At 40.9% G+C, this 21,453-nt stretch overlaps 1 protein-coding gene across 1 annotated transcript; it reads left to right on the forward strand.

The window, feature by feature from the left end:
• Nucleotides 1-919: 919 nt before the first annotated feature.
• Nucleotides 920-21,423, forward strand: LOC308459378 (protein lifeguard 3-like). The gene is made up of 12 exons (XM_080974669.1): nucleotides 920-1,066; nucleotides 11,357-11,436; nucleotides 11,897-11,991; nucleotides 12,195-12,259; nucleotides 12,956-13,009; nucleotides 13,537-13,587; nucleotides 14,281-14,320; nucleotides 15,032-15,069; nucleotides 17,335-17,422; nucleotides 18,594-18,689; nucleotides 19,148-19,201; nucleotides 20,601-21,423. The coding sequence occupies exons 2-12, from the start codon at nucleotides 11,385-11,387 to the stop codon at nucleotides 20,742-20,744; spliced, it is 777 nt and encodes a 258-aa protein (XP_080830795.1). The 5' UTR covers nucleotides 920-1,066; nucleotides 11,357-11,384; the 3' UTR covers nucleotides 20,745-21,423.
• Nucleotides 21,424-21,453: the final 30 nt, after the last annotated feature.

Here is a 21,453-nt window from a genome sequence, read left to right on the forward strand (position 1 = left end):
TGCACTTGCAGTCTCAATAAGGCACAAAGGTCTGATCACTCTGACACCACAAAGTCTCATGTAGTATATTCCCAGACTACTAGAAGCCTACACACTGTAAGCTGATGTTTGCTGCTTCCCCAGTACAGTTTTTTATGTCTCTGTAACACTCCCCCAACCATAGAAATACAAATCAAAGAACGGGCATGCAGGGTTGGCCCTATCATTAGGCAAAGTGAAGCAACCACCTCAGGTGGCAGGTGCTGGGAGGCAGCTGCTGCCACCACCCTTAAGTGTCCCTCTTAACCCTACAATGATCTTTGGGCTTTCGCAACCCCAATTCTTTGGGCTTTCGCAACCCCAATTCTGTGCTTCAACCCCATTTAGTGAGTCTGTTTGCATGGATTACAACACCAGACTCCATTTATGACTTACCTTAATGAATTGTCCCTGATGTGCTCAAAAGCCAGAAGTGTGTCTATCTGCAAGTGTTATGCATTTATGCAATTTGGAGGAATATTAACCTTGCAATTGCCCAAAGGGTTTATCAGAAGCAGCGTATTGCAGTAGTGGCTAGTGCATGATTCCAGGACAAGGACTGAATCCACGAGGAAATCTGCTGATTTGGGGCCTTCCAAGACCTCTAGCGCTACTTTTTAGGTGAACAGGGAATTTCCTTTGACCTCGGGTGCTAACATTTCCTCCCTGAATAAAAAAATCCTTCCAGTAGCACCTTTAAGACCAACAGCGTTGGTCTTAAAGGTGCTACTGGAAGGATTTTTTTATTTTGACTATGGCAGACCAACACGGCTACCTATCTGTAACATTTCCTCCCTGAGCTCTCGACGCAAGGGGAGCTTGCAATAGCTCCAACTCGCCTCTTGGGGGCACTCCCGCTCCATCCCAGAGTCCGCTTCAGGCAATAGGGAGGGGACCAAACGTTCCCCCTCCCATCACTTCCTCGTCATTTCTGGGAACTTTTCTCCCATCATTCTCGGGATTTATTTCGAAGAGCCGTAGGTCATTTTTCGGTCTAAGACTTTGGCAACGGGAGAAGAGGGTGCCGGAGCTAGGCACACGGGTTAAGGTAAGGATGCTGGGAAATTTGGGGCAAGGGATTGGGTACCCGTGCTCAGTCACATGGCGTAGGGGGTCGCTTCGGTTTGGACGGGCATCGCTCTAGCCAGCGAAAAAGTCCCAGTCTCCAAAGTTTAGGTCTAATTCTAATTCCCACGCTAAGATTCAGGGGCGGGGGTGGAGTCTGATTTGATCTTGAGGGGATCAATAACTTCCAGACCATTTTTGCCACCCGCGCCTTGTGTTCGGCTGTGCCTTTTCCGACGGGACCTACCAAGGGATAAACGCTGCTCTCAAACCCACATCATCGCACGTGCGAGCAGACCCTCTCGGGTCCAGACAGGCCCAGGACACTTCCAGCTTCAGAGATCCTTAGCCCATAATGACGACAATGCAAAAATATCAAAATAAGGCTCTTTAAAAAAGAGTGAGACGTCATTTGATTAAATAATAATAATAATGCAAGCTTTCCTTTTCTGTGCAATTGCACTAATTATTGAAGTGGAAATGTAGCTTTTGTGCAGTGCCACAGTTGATACTAAGCATGGTGAGCCTGTTCAAATGCTCTTGTTCCATAATGGAGCAGTAATGGTTCTTTATCTGCTCCAACATGTTTCATGGAAGCCGCTGATTCAGGCAAACAGGCAAAAGTATGCCATGAAATTGTGCTATTAAGAAATAATATTAAGAAATGCCCCAGAGAGTCGCAAGTTTGAGTATGTCTTGAAGCCATTTCCTTTGAATTGCAATGTTTCAAAGTTTATGGAAGATAATTGTCTGAGGAAGATGGCCTTGTCAGTGAGTTATTTTGAGGTTTCTTTGATGTAAAGTGCTGCTTGCTGTGAATTGCTGCAGAAAGTAGATCTCCATTACTCAAAATGACCAAGTGGGTGGAGGAGCTCTGCCCTGTGGATGAAACCGTTGCGACTTTGGGGGCTTTTTAGTTTGGAAAAACTGAGTAAGAAGGGACAAGATAGAGTTGTATGAGATTATACATGATGTGGGGAAAGTGGATTGAAAGAAGTTTGTCTCCCCCTCTCCTAATACTGGAACCGGGCTGCAAAACTGAATGCTGGAAGTTTTGAGACAGGTAAAAGAAGGTACGTTCTTCATACAGCATGTTGTCAAAACGATGGGATTCAATCCCACAAGAGGAAGTGATGGCCACCAATTTGGATGGCTTTAAAAGAGGATTAGACAAATTCATGGAGGGATAAGTATATCAGTGGCAGCCAGATAACACTAGGTAAGTATGCCTCTGAATACCTGTTGCTGGAAATCACCTGTTGCTCCACACATGTGGTTGACCGCCATGAGAACAGGATACAGAACTAGATAGGCACCTGTGTTTCTATGACTTTGACGGATGTAAAATGCAGTGCCAATTCAAAGCATGTATGTTATTCACATATCATCATATTCTTGCAGATACATTTGTACGTTGTATTAATTGTTCTTAGAAACATTGATAGTCTTAAAAACAGTGATGGGGGACCATTGGGCTTCCCAATATTGCTGAAGGACAACTCCCATCAGCCCCAGTAAGCATGGCCAATGGCCAGGGATGCTGGGAGTTGTTGTTCAGCAACATGTGAAGGGCTATAAGTTCCCCACACATTCTCTAAAAGAATGTGAATATATAATAAAGAGAACTGTCAGGCCCATGTCCCCCCTGCCATAGAACCAAACGCTGTCAATTTGGCAGATTGACAGAGGCTATTAGGGGTCAGCCCAAACAAAAATTTCAAAATAAATAAATAAATAATGGGAAAAATATAGAGAATACCTTAAAAAGGAGTGCCCTCAAATTAATACTTGGACTTGTTTCAATTAACTTCTGCAAAACAAATTATGGCCTTTAAGTTAAAAAACAGAAAGAAAAAAGCGGTAATAAGGAGACAGTTTACAAAAAATGAAAAGAGAACCATGTTGAGGATGAAGGAAGTTAATTGGAAGAAAAGAAGAACTGAAACATGGTATATATATTGTTAATTATTTGTTCAAGCTGTCCATCAACCTGTCCAGTAAAGTTATTGTGGAAATGGGGGCGGGGGGAGAACCAAATGCTGTTCCATTTTGCCAGTGTGCTGTTCAGATCTCGGGGGTGGTAGCATATTAATATTACAATAATATATGTATGTATTCTGAGAATACTTGCATTCAGAACTGACCAACCCCTAAGGAAAAAAGGGGGCGATGACTAACCAATAGCAGACAGTCCTTCCCCCACTTAACCACAGAGTTTGTTTTGCTCAGGGTTGCGCTTCCTGTGAGAACTCACAATGTGAGGATTTTTTTAAATATGGCACTGCTTTTAAATGAGCAGGTGATAGTGGTGGCTAGGATTGCCTTTCCCTTCAGTTTAGGTGGGTATATCCACCATATGCCCTTCCTTTAATAGGTCTCATTGAATAGCAGCATTGAGTCATGCCTTAGTGACAGCCAGATCACACTCTTCATGGGGCTATTTTTGAAGAGTTCAGAATCTGGCTGCTGGGAGATGGAGATGGGTTGCAGAGGGTCAGTCCTGAAACAAGGACGGTTAGTTTCAGGGTCCAATTCAGAATGTCTCCCCCACCCCCCTTTTCATTGCAATGTTCCATTTATTAAAAATATATGTCTCTTTGAAGAAACACTGCAAATCAGGCAGCTAGTGTCGTGATGGTTACTTTCTTTTCTTTTTTTTAATTTTTTTTTTTTTTGCTTTTATGATTTTATTGAATTCCAACTCATTATACATTTTATCCATTATACAACAAATCATATCCGTTTTAGACTTCCTTCAACGTCACTGACATTCTTTCATAGTTATCCCTTTGGTACACATTCCATTCTTCCATATTGCCATTTACACCTCCCTTCCCTCATTATTTCTATTAAACAATATTCATAAATTCTTTACAGAGCCTCTTTAAAACCCGCCAGCGTTGTATTTACACCATAGTTATTTTCCAGATAACACACAAATTTCTCCCAGTCCTTTATAAATTTTTGGTCTTTAGTATATCTAATTTTCCCTGTTAATTTGTCCAATTCTGCATATTCTATTAATTTTGCTCTCCACTCTTCTACCCTTGGAATTTCCTCCTGCTTCCACCTCTGAGCCAATACGATTCTGGCAGCTGTTACAGCATACTGGAAAAGTTTGCAATCTTTTCTTCTAATGTCCTTCCCTACAACACCTAATAAAAAAGCCTCTGGCCTCTTCACAAAGGTATACCTTAACATCTTTTTCATCTCATTATAGATCTCATCCCAGAAGCTTTTTACTTTCTTACATTCCCACCACTGGTGGAAGAATGTCCCTTCTTTGCATTTACATTTCCAGCATTTATTATCTACCTTATACATCTTTGCCAATCTTACAGGTGACAGGTACCATCTGTAGAGCATTTTCATCATATTTTCCTTCAATAACGTGCAGGCCGTAAATTTTATGTTCTCTTTCCACAACCTTTCCCAATCCTCCAGTTGAATATTATATCCTAAGTCCCTTGCCCACTGTACCATCACTGACTTCACCTCCTCATCTTTCGTGTACCACTCTAACATTATTTTATACATCTTTGATAGATTTTTAAATTCATTATTTATTATCTCCTTTTGAAAGGTTGATTCTTTTTCTGCATACCCCCTTTCCTTCAACTCTTTTTTAAACATTTCGTTTATCTGAAAGTAGTGTAGCCAATCATATGTTAATGCTTTAACTTGGTCGTATGATTTCATTTTCCACTTCCCTCCTTCATTGGTAACCATTTCTCCATATGTTCCCCACTTTCCTCTCATGTTAGTTTTCTTAACACACATTATTTCTAACGGGGATAACCAATGTGGGACTTTTGGTTCTAGTATATTTTTATATCTATCCCAAACCTCTATTAGTGCTCCTCTAAAAATGTGATTTCCAAATCCCTTATGTACCCTCTTTTTGTCACACCATAGGTACGCGTGCCACCCAAATTTGTTATTGAACCCTTCCAAATCTAATAATTCTTTGTTTTCCAATTTTACCCATTCTTTTAACCAGCACAGGCATGCTGCCTCGTAATACAATCTCATGTCTGGTAGTGCGAAGCCTCCTCTCTCCTTTGCATCTGTCAATAACTTAAATTTTATTCTAGGCTTCTTTCCTTCCCAGACATATCTTGAAATCGCCTTTTGCCATTCCCCGAAAATTTTTGTACCTTTTAGTATGGGTAAAGTTTGAAATAAAAATAACAACTTAGGAAGCACCATCATTTTTACCATTGATATTCTTCCCCATAGTGATAATTTCAATCTGTTCCAAACCTCTAAATCCCTCTTTATTCCTTTCCACATAGGGATATAATTATATTGGTATAAATCTATATTCTTATCCGAGAGCCAAATTCCCAAATATTTAACCTTTTTGACTACCTCTATCTCCGTTTGTTGTTTTAATAATTCAATTTTATCTTGGTCCATATTTTTAACTATCATTTTGGTCTTCCTCTTATTCAATCTAAATCCTGCTAATTTTCCAAATTGTTCCATCTCATCCAAAATTTCTTTTGTACTTTCTATAGGTTCTTCCAGAGTCACAACCACGTCGTCCGCGAAGGCCTTAACTTTATATTCATTTATACCTAATGTCACCCCTTTAATTTGCTTATTTTGTCTTATTGCATTTAATAAAACTTCCAGGACCACTATAAATAGCAATGGCGAAAGCGGACAACCCTGCCTTGTTCCTTTAGATATTTTAATATCTTCCGTGATGATGTTATTTATAATCAACCTAGCTTTCTGTTCTGTATAAATTGCTTCGATACCATTAAAAAAATCATGACCCACTTCCATAACCTCCAAATTTTTCAACATAAATTCCCAGATCACATTATCGAAGGCTTTCTCTGCATCTACGAATATTAAGCTTGCTGGTTTATCACACCTATCGGACAAATATTCAATAACATTGACTATATTTCTTATATTGTTCCTTAATTGTCTGCCCGGTAGGAAACCTTCTTGGTCTTTATGTATGATTTTTACTAATATCTTTTTTAGTCTCTTAGCTAGAATTCCTGTGAAGATCTTATAATCTGTGTTCAGTAACGAGATAGGTCTATAGTTCTTAATTTGGGTTAAGTCCGAATCTTGTTTTGGTATTATTGTAATAAATGCCTCTTTCCATGTTCCTGGAATGTCCTTTTCTTTTAAAATGTTGTTCGTTACTTCTACCAACGGGGCCATCAACGTATCTCTCATCTCTTTATAATAGCTAGGTGTAAGTCCATCCGGACCTGGTGCTTTCCCTCTTTTTAATTCTTTTATGACTTCTTCTACTTCCTCTTTACGTATTGGGGCATTCAGTTGTTCCTTTTGATCTGTTGGGATCTTTCTCACCATCTTCTCTTTCAGATATCTTTCTATTTTCTTCTTGTTATTCCTTTCTTTATTCCTATATAGTTGTCTGTAAAAATCTAAAAATCTTTTCCTAATTTCTTTCGGGTCTGTTATTTCTTCTTCATTTACCTCAATTTTATTAATTGTACTTTGTTCTTTCCTTTTCTTAGCCTGCCAGGCCAACCATTTTCCTGATTTATTGGCAAACTCAAAGTTTTTTTGTCTTAGCCTTTTGATATTCCATTCAACCTCTTTATTTATTAACATCGCAAATTGGGTTTGGAGAATCTTTATTTCCTGTAGTATCTTCTCATTGTTAGGTTTTTTAGTCAATTTTTGTTCCTTATTCATAATCTGTTCTAGGATCTCTTTTGTCTTTTTTTCTTTATTGTTTCTTTTCCATACATTCTGCTGAATAAAGAGGCCCCTCATCACTGCCTTACTTGCATCCCACACCACACTCGTTTTTGTCCCTTTATCCATATTATCCCTGAAGTAATTAGCTAGATTTTTTTGTGCTTTTTCGACGAACTTTTGGTCGTCCCATATGTTATCATTCAACCTCCACCTAAAAGTTCGCTCTTCAAAACCTTTTAGCTCCATTTCTATTGGGTTATGGTCCGAAATCACCTTGGCCTGTATTTCAATTTTTTGAATTCTTGGAGTTAACTCATTTGATACCCATATTTGATCTATTCTTGACATTGATTGGTTCGACTCTGAGTGGTATGTGAATTGCTTCTCTAGAGGATGTCTGAGCCTCCAAATATCTACTAAGTTACAATTCTTTGTCATCGAAAAGAATGTTTTAGGTAATTTCCCTTCTTTATTCTTCGTTCTTCTCAATCTGTCCATTTCTATTGAAACCACACCGTTCATATCCCCCATTATTATGATTTTTTGGTCCATGTATTCAAATAATTTCTCCTCTAGTAATCTGAAGAATTCCGTCTTATTCCCGTTTGGTGAGTAGATCCCAACAATTATCAATTTTTCACCTTGCCACTTAATTTGAACCATTATGATTCTGCCTTCTTCATCCTTAAATAATTGGTGAGATTCAATTTTATTTTTAATATATAATACAACACCTCTTTTTTTCTCTTTATCCGAGGATATAAATTCATTCCCTAACCTTTTATTTATCAAAATTTTCCTGTGCTTTTTAATCACGTGCGTTTCTTGTAAACATATGATGTCTAAATTTTTCTTTTTTAACATATGTTCGATCTTGTTCCGTTTTTTCTTATCATTCATCCCATTCACGTTCCAGTTCCATAGTTTTAACGTCATTCTTCTTATCACTGTTTAGATTTGAGTTTTACCTTATAGTCTTTCTATCTCTTCTCCTTCTTCGTCTTCTTCCTCTTCTTCTGATTCTCTCCCAACGTGTTCTTCTTCTTCTCTTAATTCGAATTCCTCCCTTAAGTTTAATCCTCCTTCTGCCCCTTTAGCCTCTTCGTCTCCCCCTTGGAGCTCTTTATATCTCCTTGTAAATTTTCCAATTTCCTCCGGACTAGTTAATCTTCTTTTTACCCCTTTATAAAAAAACGAGACTCCTTCCGGAAATTCCCATCTAAAGTCGATCTTATTTTTCTTAAGCAGTTGCACCAGTGGTTTATAAGCTTCTCTTCGTTTCAACAACCTTATTGGAATATCTTTAAAGATAATTATATAATTCCCATCAATATATAATCTCTTCTCTCTATTCCTTTGCAAAATCTGATTTCTCATCTCTCTATCTTTAAATGTTATTAAGCAGTCACCTGGGAATTTCTTTACTGTTCTTGATCTTATTTTCATTCTGAATGCATTTTGTACTGTTTTTGCCACTTCTTCCTCCGATAACTCCATCCACTGCGCAATTTCTTTTACCAATCTTTCTTTTATATTTTCATTTTGTATTTCCGGTACTTGCCTCAATCTCAAATTCACTTCTCTCTGTTTTAATTCATTCATTGCGATAGAGTCTTTTATTTCTTCCTGTATTTTGTTTAGATCTGCAATCTCCTTTTTCATCTTCTCTTCTTCCCGTTTCATCTCTCTCATTTCATGTTTTGTCTTTTTTAGTCCCTCGTCCACTCTCTTTGAGACCTCTTTAATCTGCCCTTTTAATTCACTAACTGTCTCCTCAATCTTTTTATCCATTTTCCCAATTTTATTATCAACCTGTTCTAATTTTGTCTCCAAATTTTTTTCGCTCTGTTTAATTTCTGCAAACATCTTCAATATTTCTGTTCTGAAATCTGCTTCCTGTTTTGAAGCTCTTCTATCTGTTGGGGTCCCCCCCTCTGCCCCCTTTTTTTGTGTATGCGACATTTCCTCAACTATCAAATATCAGATATCAAAAAATTAAACTATACAGCTTCTAGACAGTTCCCAACTAATAACAATTACTATTATCATTAAATATCAATGAAATGTCCATCAAAAACTGACAATACTAGCTTAAAAGAAAGAAGAGTTATGATTTACAGATTTTTTAACAGTTCGCCTTCAAAATCATATATTAGATTTTGTTTCGTCCTCCACAGGTTGAAGAAAATTAGTTGTCAATCTGTATTCTTCTTGCCCCCGTTCGGGCTAATCCAATCAGAACATTTATTAAACTATCTCTGATTTGAGGGTCTATAAGAGCTCCAAAAACAATTGTCTTTAAATTGGTGGTCCAAAAATACTCCAGAGGACAAATGTAGAGAATATAAAGTCCAAACTCCAGAAGACAAAGATAGTGAATATAAAATCAAATTGTAATTTCCAATATGTTCAAGTTCCACATTCCAAATTCCAAACTATCTGTAATTATCTATATTTATTTTATTTATCCCTTAGAAGCAAATTTGTCCCTTAGAAATGGGTTTCTATAGTAAATAATTCCTGGAGGATTTTCCGTTAGGAGTTGGAGAGATTTCTTAAAGACGGTTTTCCTTTATTTCACAGTCTTAAATTACCTCTATGGAGGTTTCCTACTTTAAATAATAATGCTTAATTTGAACCACTAGAGGGAGTCCAACCTTACCAAATTTTGGAGTAGTTCTTAGATGGCTTCCCTACTCCAACAGTTCTCTTTAAAGTCCAATTTTCACTAATTTAAAGTTCCTAACAGAGATAGAGAACAGATGTAAAAGATGTTAAACAAACCACCAAGAACCACCTTCTTCAAGAAAAAAAAAAGGTAAAACCGAATATCTTATAAAGTCACTTATTATAACATCAGGAGTCCTTCTTAGCCCAATATGGCGTCAGAGGTTTTCTTAGCGTGGAAATGCACTCACAGAGCCACAGAGATATAATAGAATAGTCCTCTTTGTCTTTCCATTGCTTCACTGACGCTGAGATCACACTTCATTCACAAAAATTTTCTGCTCCCCTTTTTAAAGTCCTCCCTTCTCTTCTTTCTTATGGAGAAAGTTAAATTGTTACAGGGGAGACGGTAATAGTAGCCGCTAGCGGCAACTTACTTTCATTTTAGGCTCTGCATACAGCCTGTGTCTTTAAATGAAGCCAGACGTCCGCTGAACTCAAGCTCTTCTCTTTTTAATTCGGAGACTTCCTTGCTCTTACTGCTCGTCAATTCCAGCAATTTTAGATGTTCTGCATCCGAATTTCTTTATTTTGAGAGCGGAGCGCTATCTCCCACAGGCTCGGGGCTTCGCTTATTAGCCGCTGCTATGGCCGCCCGATTGCCTGCTGCTCGTTCCGCCGCGCTCTTCACCTCTTTTTACGGAGGCTACCTGGCGGCCGGACGGGCAGCTTTTTAGGCACCGCCGGGAACCTGAACCCCTAGACACCCTCCAGAGGTACAACCAGAGGTTTTTGCGCCCTAAAAACCTCCTTTTTTGGCTAAAAAAGCCAGGGCTTTCCCACCGGAAAAAACCCTCGCCTGTAGCGGGTTCCGCGCTCCACCGGAAGTCTCGTGATGGTTACTTTCAGCTATGTCAGGTGTGGGGAACTTTTGGCTCTCCGGATATTGCTGAACCAGAACTCCCATCAGCCCCAGCAAGCATGGTCAATAGCCAGGGATGATGGGCATTGTCATTCAGCAACATCATCTAGAGGGCTAAAGGTTCTCCGCGCCCAAGCTATGTCATGGAGTGCAGACACCTTTCCTCCATGGGCCTAGAAGACAAGGCAACAGGCTATGGGAAAAGAACAGGAGTTTGAACCTACAGATAAGCTACCTCAGAGACCATTTCTTTTATGCATAGGCCAGTTCTTAAGAATGTGCTTTGCAGCTCCAGCTGAGCAGAAGTAGGTGGCAGCCCCTTGTCCAAATTCCCACCACCAGGAACTCATGCATTATAGAAACTCCCTCATCTTTGTTCTTTATGGTCCTGCCTTTACAGCCTCCTGAAGGCCAGCCTTTCTGGAAATAAGCAATTGCTCTGGCAGTGTTAGAAACTCAAATATATAAGCAAGGGTCCAAATGGCTCCTTAAAACCAGGGTTACAGTCGCCAAAACAAAATGCCTAGTTGTCATTTGGGGGCCAGACAGCATGGAAGTTGTATTTTTCAATATGACTTTTTGGTTTCTGAAATTCAATTATAATGGATAGAATTCTACAGGATGTGTTGCTCGTGGGTGAAAACAGTCAAGATCCAAGGATCCCTAGGCATGCAGCTCCAGATGGTGGAGACATCAGACACCATCCTGGCACCTTCACTTGGTTGCAAGTGGCTGATAACCAGGAGCAAAATTCCCCTGGTACCTGGTAAATTTTGAACACTGCACTCTGGATCCAACACCTTTTTGCCTTACAGTTTATGCTTGGCACATCTTGCTGGTCTCCTTTGGCCTGGTATGTTCAGAACCAGTGGTTCAGAGAAGGGGTGCTGCCTCAGGGATGGGCATGTTGTATTTTGCACCTTGTATTTTATGTTTGTTTTCACTCTCCAAGTGATAATGAGGGTTTACCTCCTTGGTTTTTTCCAGGTGCTGTGCTAAGCCTCCCTGACAAATCATGGCAGAGCAGAGTCCATCTCCCTATGATGGCAAGAAAACTGGAGCTGCAGGTGCGAGAGCATACTTCGCCTCACCTGGTTAAAAGCAGAGATTCTGCAAGAAAGGTGGCAGAGGGTTGAGGGGCGAGAATATTGCGAATTGTTGGGGGACAGGAGAATCTCCACAAACAGGGAGGAAAGTTGAGAGCTGGTATGAGGAGAGGCACCAGGTACTAGGCAAGCCAAGAACCAAAACAGAGGGGATGTTAAATGCATAGTTAATATATTTCTTAAACTACAAACAGAAGCCACTGGTGGGGGCTACCAACAACTATTGGGATCGCAGTGGTTATTGATGGATAATATAGTGCCATGTTAAAGGTCCTGTTGAACCACTGTTTGAATTATACTTCATGCTAAGTGTGGAAAAGCAATGCTTCAGCAGCGTCTATGGGCCCTAGGGTGGAATCTGTACCACCCAGATCTTGTGGCTTTGAAATTTACATTAACAAATGTTGCTGTTTGTCATCAGATACAACAGATTTGGAGTGTCTCGCAGAGGAAAATGGGGGTTTTCGCATTGCTTGTTGGGTTGACAAGAATGTCCGGCAAACTTTCATTCGCAAGGTAAGTCTGAAGGCACTTTGAGGGAGAGGGAGAAGGCATATATGATAGGGTCAAGGTGCTCTAGTACACAGTTCAGCAACAGTCACCATTCATGTGAATCTGATCTTGCTACTGGGCTATCTTGGCATCTGTAAATTGCAACATGCTTATTTGCATTTATATATATATGCAGATGCTCACATCTTGTTTGTCTTCATGACCAGGTCTACAGCATCATCACCCTTCAGCTGTTGGTGACTGTGGGCATCGTTGCACTCTTCACTTTTTCGTAAGTTTTCTGGTGCTCTGCTAGAACTCTGGAGGGGTTCTGGGACTCTAAAGGTAGGGGTTATCAGAATGAACCAGTTCCACCCCACTATTCTGACATCTGGTTACTTCTGTTCCCATTTAGCTGCATTTGGAAATTCAGATTCTAGATTGTAGAAGATGAAATTCTGTACCTGTGCCATTTCCCTAAAATCAGGAAAAAAAGTATTTTATGTTGATTTGTTTTTATTTATTTTTTAATCTGTCCTGCAATTTTAAAGTGGTGAAATTATTCAAATATCTGCCTCTCTGTCATTTGGGCTTGCTTTGTGGAACTTTTTTCTAGATGGGAGGGGATACTTTATTTTGTGACCTTGGCTTTTCTCAAAATCTTTAATAAAGAGATATTTGAATGGGTTCTTTCCCCCTTTTTCTTTTTGCCCATTAAAAAAAACATGCAAAATTATGCAGTGAAAGAATTTCACCAGTGCATCGTTTCTCCATTGTTATAATTTTGTCTTTTAAATGGAAAACATAAATTTAAAAACCTTGTCCTTTCAAAGTTTCAACATTTTCACTACGGAAAAATGGCAAAATGCTCCTCCAAAATCCAGCTGGATTCTGCCCACAATGTTCTGATCCAGAAACTATTCTGGCAGTACAGAACTGCAAGAACCAGGGCAGGTATCTCATCTTGTGCTCTGTTCCTTCTCCACAGACACCCTGTGAGCCATTATGTGCAAAGGAATATTGCCCTGTACTATGTATCTTAGTAAGTATCACTCCCTTTACAGATGCAGAACCAAATTCCGCTCTTGACCTGTTGCCAAGACAGATTGCTCTACTGGCCAGCTAAGCTGCTTCATGTCAGATTCTCTCACCCTGTCTCTCCTGTAACTTCCATCACTACCATTTCATAACAGCACAATGGCTGTGTTGTGCAGGGGGCCTCTGGGGAATAAGTTGCACATGGTATCCTTTCCTAGAGGAAACCTGCCTTCTTCATCCATTGTTTTCCTGATGAAACGTTGACATCTGATTTTACTGGTAATTTTAATGCGCTTTTTATATTTTATGTAAAATGCTGTTGATGTTTAGAAAGTATATAAATTCTATTAAATTAAATAACAAACATGCATAGTCAATTGATGGGAGGGATATTATTTTTCTATGGAGGCTATCTCCCTTCATGGTTCAAGAAGGGCTTGAAGGACCTCCTACATTTGGAAAGCTGTTTATTTATTAGAGTTGCCAGCTAGTTTTAAATAAGTCATCTCTCTCTCTCTTTTTCATCCCTAGCGCTGTATTCTTGATCTGCTACCTTGTGCTGGCCTTGTGTAGAAGCATCCAGTACGTTTCTGTTGACGACATTTGTGATCACACAAAAAACAGAGTTTCAACATTTGCTGGGACTCATAGGGAGGGGACAATGACAGAAGATGGACTTGTCAAAGGAGTTGGCATTTTGACAATGGCTTTGGATATAAATTGCCTTGGTATCTTACTTGGCCAGCTCTCTGGGTGTAGTGGCTTCACTTCTGTCCATAGGGCCAGTTCAGAGAGAAAACTACTGGCTGACTCAGTCCCCCGTCAGTTGTGCTGTGGGGTACTACAGGGAACTTGTATTTTCCCCAATTTAACATCTACATAAAGCCGCTGGGAGTAGCCATTAGGACAGGGGTCAGCAAACTTTTCCAGCAGTGGGCTGGTCCACTGTCCCTCAGACCTTGTGGGGTGCCAGACTATATTTTGGAAAAAAAATATGAACGAATTCCTATGCCCCACAAATAACCCAGAGGTGCATTTTAAATAAAAGGACACATTCTACTCATGTAAAAACACGCTGATTCCCGGACCGTCCGCAGGCCGGATTTAGAAGGCGATTGGGCCAGATCTGGCCCCCAGGCCTTAGTTTGCCTACCCATGCATTAGGAGATTTGAAGTGCAGTGTCATCAGTATGTTGGATTCCCTCAGAATGGCTCCTTTTCTTGAGGTGAGACCGCCTGCACGTACTCTCTGACTCTCTTGCTGGTGTCTTTCAGGAGGCGCATCCCATGGAACATAATCCTCATGACTATCTTTGTAAGTACAGTTTTTTGTGTGGTTTGCATTGGAATGATGCAAAATCTCTATTGGGGGGAGATGGTGGAAGAAGGGTCTAAGATGAAGTGTAGAGCAATGCATTTGACTCGCCACAAATTTTCAAGCAAAATAAATTGTCCAAATTGGTTTAGTATGTAAAAAATAAATACTTGCAATTCTATCCCCTTTTCATATATTCAGAACACCTTTGTATATCAAATATTGGGATCAATTAACTAGCCTTGCTAGTGGAAGTGGGCTTTCCCCCTTTTCTTCTCCCCACACCCCCAAAATTGACTTTGGTTGTGTGTGAGAGAAGACACAGAAAAGTATGTAGGGAAAAGTGGGGTGGGGGGGTGGGTTGTTCCATCTGGTGAGGTGAAAAGCTTGTGCTGACTGGATGATTGCCATAGTGCTAGGAAAAGGGCCAGCACAGAGTAGCAGATAAAGTATTTCTGTTATGTAAATAACTGAAGAAGCCGAAACTATTTGTCCTGATGTGTAACTAGGGGGTCAAAGGATGCTGTAGGTCAGAAGTGGGGAACCTGTGACCCTCCAGATGTTGTTGATCTCCAACTCCCATATGTCCCAGCCATGATGGTCAGTGGTCACAGATTACGGAATCTGTTAGATCTGGAAGGCCACATTTTCACCATCTCTAGTGCAGATGGTGCTCTGTTAATTTTTGTTTTGTTTTCTGATTTTCCCTAGACCATGTCCACGGCATTCATGACTGGCACAATCGCAAGGTACTGTGCAAAGTGGTAAATGGAAGTGATACAGTAGAGGCCTACACAGTGGGAAGCAGTTTCTGAGCTGGATTTAGAAAATGTGTCCAAATAGGTCATGTCCCCAGACACTACTGCACATCCCTTTTCACCCCTCTGCGTGGAACTCATTTCTATGGTTGTGGCTGCAAAAAAATAAAAATAAAAAATTGCATAGCAAAAGTGTGGAAATAATTTAACATCCTGACAGAATGTGAAAAGTTCAGCAGGTGGAAAGTACAGGAGGTAGTAGTGAGGGAAACAATAGCCAATAATGCAAAATTAAGTCTGCAATCCTAAACAAACCTAGAATTATGGGTGCTTGGAGTTGAACTGACCAAAGGTCATCTACTCCAACGTGCAGTCTGCTGCCACAGTGTCCTTGGAAGATGGCTGTCCAGCCTCTCCTTAAAAAAACAAACACCCCCCCTCTTACTAGATTCTTTAATTGCTACTGGGGAAATTCCATTGAACATAGTGGAGCTTATTTCTGAGTAAACATCCCTAGGATTGCACTGTGAGAGAAGCAAACAATCAAGCGGATTCTTGATGAAATAAACAGTGTTCCTTTTTGGTGAAAAAATAGGGGCATGTCTACTGTCACGTTTTTGATAAAGCAGTTTTTTGTTTTTTTTAAAAAATGATATTTATTAAAATTTCAGAAACAAAAAATTACATAGTTAAAGAGAAAAGAAACAAGAAAAAAAAAAGAGAGAAAAACCATACAAAATACAGAGAAAAAATAAAAAAAACACTTAAAAACAAATTAATCCTTCCATATCTTACATGAAATGTAAGAGAGAAAAAAATGATAAAGCACTTTTGGAAGTGGTGGTGTTTTTAGCTATAAGAGGATGATATTCAACACTGCAGCTCTGCTGGCACAATGGACTTGGTTGTGTGCCACAGAGCTGCTTCCTCTCCTGTCCCCTCCAGCCACCTGCATGCCCTCAAAATCAGCTCTGGCGCATTGGGGGATCCTATGGAGCACATTTGTAGGTGCACAGGGTGAGGAGAGGAAGCAGAAGGGTCCTAGCTCAATGATAGAGCACCTGTTCTGCATGCAGATGCTCCCAGCTTCAATTCTTAGGATTGAGAGAAACCTGCTGCAACCTTTGAGAGCTGCTGCCAGTCAGTGTAGGCCTAACTGAGCTGGAGGAACTGAAAGGTTGACTTGGTATAATGCAGCTTCCTATTTTCCTATGTTTGCACCAGCTAAATCATGTGGCTGGAACATTGGATGTTGTTGTTTAGTCGTTTAGTCGTTTCCGACTCTTCGTGACCCCATGGACCAGAGCACGCCAGGCACTTCTGTCCTCCACTGCCTCCCGCAGTTTGATCAAACTCATGCTGGTAGCTTCAAGAACACCATCCAACCATCGCATCCTCTGTCGTCCCCTTCTCCTTGTGCCCTCCATCTTTCCCAACATCAGGGTCTTTTCCAGGGAGTCTTCTCTTCTCATGAGGTGGCCAAAGTATTGGAGCCTCAGCTTCAGGATCTGTCCTTCCAGTGAGCACTCAGGGCTGATTTCCTTCAGAATGGATAGGTTTGATCTTCTTGCAGTCCATGGGACTCTCAAGAGTCTCCTCCAGCACCATAATTCAAAAGCATCAATTCTTCGGCGATCAGCCTTCTTTATGGTCCAGCTCTCACTTCCATACATCACTACTGGGAAAACCATAGCTTTTACTATACGGACCTTTGTTGGCAAGGTGATGTCTCTACTTTTTAAGATGCTGTCTAGGTTTGTCATTGCTTTTCTCCCAAGAAGCAGGCGTCTTTTAATTTCGTGACTGCTGTCACCATCTGCAGTGATCATGGAGCCCAAGAAAGTAAAATCTCTTACTGCCTCCATTTCTTCCCCTTCTATTTGGCAGGAGGTGATGGGACCAGTGGCCATGATCTTCGTTTTTTTGATGTTGAGCTTCAGACCATATTTTGTGCTTTCCTCTTTCACCCTCAATAAAGGGTTCTTTAATTCCTCCTCACTTTCTGCCATCAAGGTTGTGTCATCTGCATATCTGAGGTTGTTGATATTTCTTCCAGCAATCTTAATTCCGGCTTGGGATTCATCCAGCCCAGCCTTTCGCGTGATGAATTCTGCATATAAGTTAAATAAGCAGCCTCAAGTTTGAAAAGTACCGTACATTGTGCCTAATTTTGTTGTTGTTGGTGCTCTCACATTATAATAAAATTATTTTAACAACAAAAATGTATGATTTATTTTTTTACCTTTTTGTTACCAGCGTGTATGAGACCAAGACTGTAGTCATTGCCATGATAATCACAGCAGTTGTAACCATCACTGTCACTGTTTTCTCCTTTCAGACAAAGGTGAGAAAGCCTGTTTTCCAGTACAGTTAGCAGGCTTAGGAAGGGTGATTGCCCTGTGGTGGAAATGGTGACTTAGCTAAACATGTTTGGATCCCACCCTTACAATACAAGGCCCTTGTCATAAACAAGAAATTCCTTGCCATGGTGTTATGTACACCTGGCCTGTCATTACAACATGCAGTCCTCCATTTCATGAGTTAGGCTAGACAGCCACCCTTCTCTTTTGTATGCTCCCATGAGGTGATTGGGGGGGGGGATGGGACGGGGACACCATAGATGTAATAATGCAGGCTAATGGCTGCAATTGTGACTACCCCTCCATTTAAAAATGGTATATGCAGGTAGAAAACTGGTTCCATCCTGGCAAGCTCTAAACTAGAGGCCTTCCTTTTCCTCACACACTGAATTTCCATGGATAGGAACATGGAAACACTCAATACAAAGTACTTTTCTCCCAGGGTGCTTATGCAGTTCTTGCTTTTTGCTGTAAACTTTCACATCAGCTGTATATTGTAGACCCTCTTTGTGTGTAGTTTTAGAACTACACAGGCAATATTTTATCTCATTAAAATAAATTGATTTTAAAAACCTGGTTACATGGTTTGGTGGGGACAGAAAGGGATGGAGGAGAGAGTGTTGTTGTTCTCAGTTCCTTCTTTTGGGCTTCCCATAGGCATCTGGTTGGCCGCTGTGAGAAGAGGATGCTGGACTTCTTATGTTCTTAAGTTCCTCTTCTTATTTTCTTAAGTCCCCCCCCCCCAGGCATCTGAGAGCAAATTAGTAGGCTTCTGCCACCTGTATGTCACATACTAAAATCAGAAATGAATTACTTTCTCTTGCTTTCCTGTCTGTTGTGCTAAAAAAAGAGCCCCCATAGTTCCTCTGTATACTGATTTGAGAGGAACTCCATCATACCTAGTGGGGCTTCTGAACAGACCTGCAGAGGATTGGGGATTCTAATCTGAGGTAGCCATGGCGAAAGTGGAAAGTGGACAGTTTTTATGTCAGGTTAGTTAATCCAGGACACTGTTGTCTTTGGCTCTGCCCACCTGTTGCCCTCAGTACAAAAAATGGTTGCCCACCCCTGACGGAGGACTTCATAACTGAATACATTTGGGCAGTAATACTTCCAGAGGTAATAAGGTATTTTTGTCACTTCCTCCGTTGACAGGTGGATCTCACAACCTGGTGTGGTTTCTTCTGTATCATGGCCATTGTCTTCATGGTGACTGGCATTGCCACTGCCATTGTCCTGAGCTGCAAATACGTAAGTGGCTGGGGAACTTGCTAGCCTATGGGATCAGCAGTACCACAAAGCTTCCAGTGGCAAAGCAATCCCAGTTGATGTGTGTGTGTTCGGTGGGGGCTGCTGCATTGTTTCAGGAGGCTTTGAGCAATGGCTGCCCTTGCCCAACCTCTCACTTTCCTGAAAGAGTTCATTCCCTTCCTTTGGACCAAGGCCTGTTTAGAAGTTCAGCTTTATTCCCTTGGCCTGCTGCCTTAAGCATCCCTTCAGTACACAATATGTTCTCCAGGGGAATAGTTTTGTTTTTAAAATGTACATCTATTTCTGTTAAGTCGCCTTGGATCATTTTGAGAAACAGCGACTCATAAACATGAATAAATAAATACATATCAGCAGGTCTCTCGCTAGATGACTACTTAACCTTTTTCATGCAGAGATGTAGAAACTCATTAGTTGACGCTCTTTTTCTCTTCTTGCAGATGTACTGGCTCGACTTGCTTTATGCGGCCATTTCTGCTGTAGTCTTCACCCTGGTTAGTAGAGATTTACTGTTGATTGCATGAATAGAGGTACCCCTTTTCCTGAGACAATATACATGCAGCATTTTGAATATTCTGGGTGTGCTGTGTTAATTCTGATTCTGATAGGCAACAACTCAAGAGTTTCCTGTTTTGCCACCACCTCTTTGAGGCGGAGACCTGCAAGAATCTTCTGGCTGTCCCAGACTAGCAGTGTAACAGGCAAATGAAGCCAGAGGGGCACAAAAACAAGGAAAGGCTTTGGAGAGTGGATTTTGTCTAGCATCTTCAGATTTCTAGCAAAATTTATTTATTGCTTACGTTTCTACCTTGCTCCTCAGCCAAAAGACAAGTACGGCTGACAGTACTACTGTATGCAATGTAGCATCATAGCAAATAGATGTGTGCTAAATCCAATGGCAGCTGCATTGAGGAGGTGGGTACCAATTTTGTGGGAAGATGCTGGAACATTAAGATCCTTGGCTTTGTAGTTTTCACTATGTTTGCAGACACCAGTGAATCAGGAATGCTTAACTGCAGCTGCAAATTACTTTGAATTGGTTTGGGCCTGTCAGTATTTTCATCCCTCTCATTGCAAAGATCACCAGATCATGTTTGTTTTACTTTCTGTCTCAGAAAAAGGAGGGGGCGGAAACCACTCTTCCAGACTTCCGTCCCTAGCTCTGTGCTGGTTTTTCTTTGATCTGTCTAAAGACTAGGTGGCAGTATGAGAGAGCTGACTCTCTCGTGCATGTCCATTATGTTCTTTTGTTTTGTTTAACCAGTAGTAATGAAGGTAGGTATGCAACAAAACCTCCACTGTTTCGCTTCAATTACTCTTCTGCATTTGAGGTGCTCACAATAGCAAATGTGAGTCCACTGCACCAGGACCTGTTTCGGAGGAATGCTGTGCTCTGCTGTTCCTGTGATCAGAGGGTTGGTGAAGGTGCTCCCAACACCCAGCCCATGCAGCTGCTGAAGACGTGGGCTTTAAAGAGTGTACAGACAGGGCCTTGCTATATTGCAATAGGCTTAAGAAAAGTTTACAGATGACTAAGTGGGAAACTCTGGACCAAACTAGACACAGCAGTTTTCATTTAGTTTGGTCCCACATAGCTGCCCCCCCGCACCTTAATCAATAGCTGGTGTGGGGAGGGGGAAATCAGAGGGACCATGGCAGCCCCAGCCCAATGCATTTTGGCGCCTGAGGCAAACCACAAAATGGTTCCCTAGCCAGGGAAGAAGCAGTGAGTGGAGATTTACATCAGGAACAGGTGGGGAGCAGGAAATCAAATCAACATTACCCAATGGTTGAGGTGGGAATCAAAGGCTATTGATGGGGAAAGAAGGAAGCTTTAAAGATAAACCATTTATTGATAGATGTGGCTAAATGCTGCTTTGTGATTCGTTACAGTTCCTTGCTTACGATACTCAGCTGTTGCTGGGGAACAGGAAATACGCCATCAGTCCCGAGGATTACATTTATGGAGCCATCCAGATCTACGTAGATGTCATCTACATCTTCCTCTCCTTCACACAGCTTGTGGGCAGGAATTAGGGACTGTGGGACCTGTACTTAGGGCCAAGACTTTGTCTCAGCATTTGGGCGAAAAGGTTCTTCACCTTTTCCCTCTTCACCAGCACACGAGTCTGTTTTTGCAAAGATCCTATACTGATGGTACACAAAGTTGATGCATAACCACTCCGCCACCAAGGCATTTTTGTGTGGACATTAAAATTTTGCATGAAATTTGACTGCATGAAAATGCTCGATTGCAGAGAGTTAGTTGCGCTTAGGTCCTGTTGAAATCCATGAGATGTGTTGTAGTCACAGTTGATTTAAACCCTTCTGGTTTCAGTGTCATGGGCACAAATTGATTTCCTGGATTGGAGCCTGTAATTTTTACATTTTTCTGCAACATATGCAGGCAAGAAATATAGACCTTGCAGTGAAGTTCCGCTCTCTTAGCTGTAACTGCAAATATATATATTTAAAATAAGTCAACTGTTCATTCTTGTTACATATTAGAGATTACAGCAACTGTCTTAATATAGAAGGCCAGTGTGATGTAGTAGGCCAGTGATGGGGAACCTTTTAGAGACCGAGTGCCCAAACTGCAACCCAAAACCCACTTATTTATCGCAAAGTGCCAACATGGCAATTTAACCTGTGTATGCAATTTTTCCGTGTGTTTCTTCTTCATGACTGCTGTTGTAATAAATAATCTTTCATAAAAGTTATTGCATTATATATATATATATATATA

This window comes from Podarcis pityusensis (genome assembly GCF_964106645.2).
Source record: "Podarcis pityusensis genome assembly, chromosome: 1".
Lineage (NCBI taxonomy): Eukaryota > Metazoa > Chordata > Lepidosauria > Squamata > Lacertidae > Podarcis > Podarcis pityusensis.

Coding starts and splice junctions, on each gene's coding strand:
- LOC308459378 (XM_080974669.1), top strand. CDS start 11,385: ATGGCAGAGCAGAGTCCATCTCCCTATGATGGCAAGAAAACTGGAGCT. Junction 14,321..15,031: donor TAATCCTCATGACTATCTTT/GTAAGTACAGTT, acceptor GATTTTCCCTAG/ACCATGTCCACGGCATTCAT. Junction 15,070..17,334: donor ATGACTGGCACAATCGCAAG/GTACTGTGCAAA, acceptor TTTTGTTACCAG/CGTGTATGAGACCAAGACTG.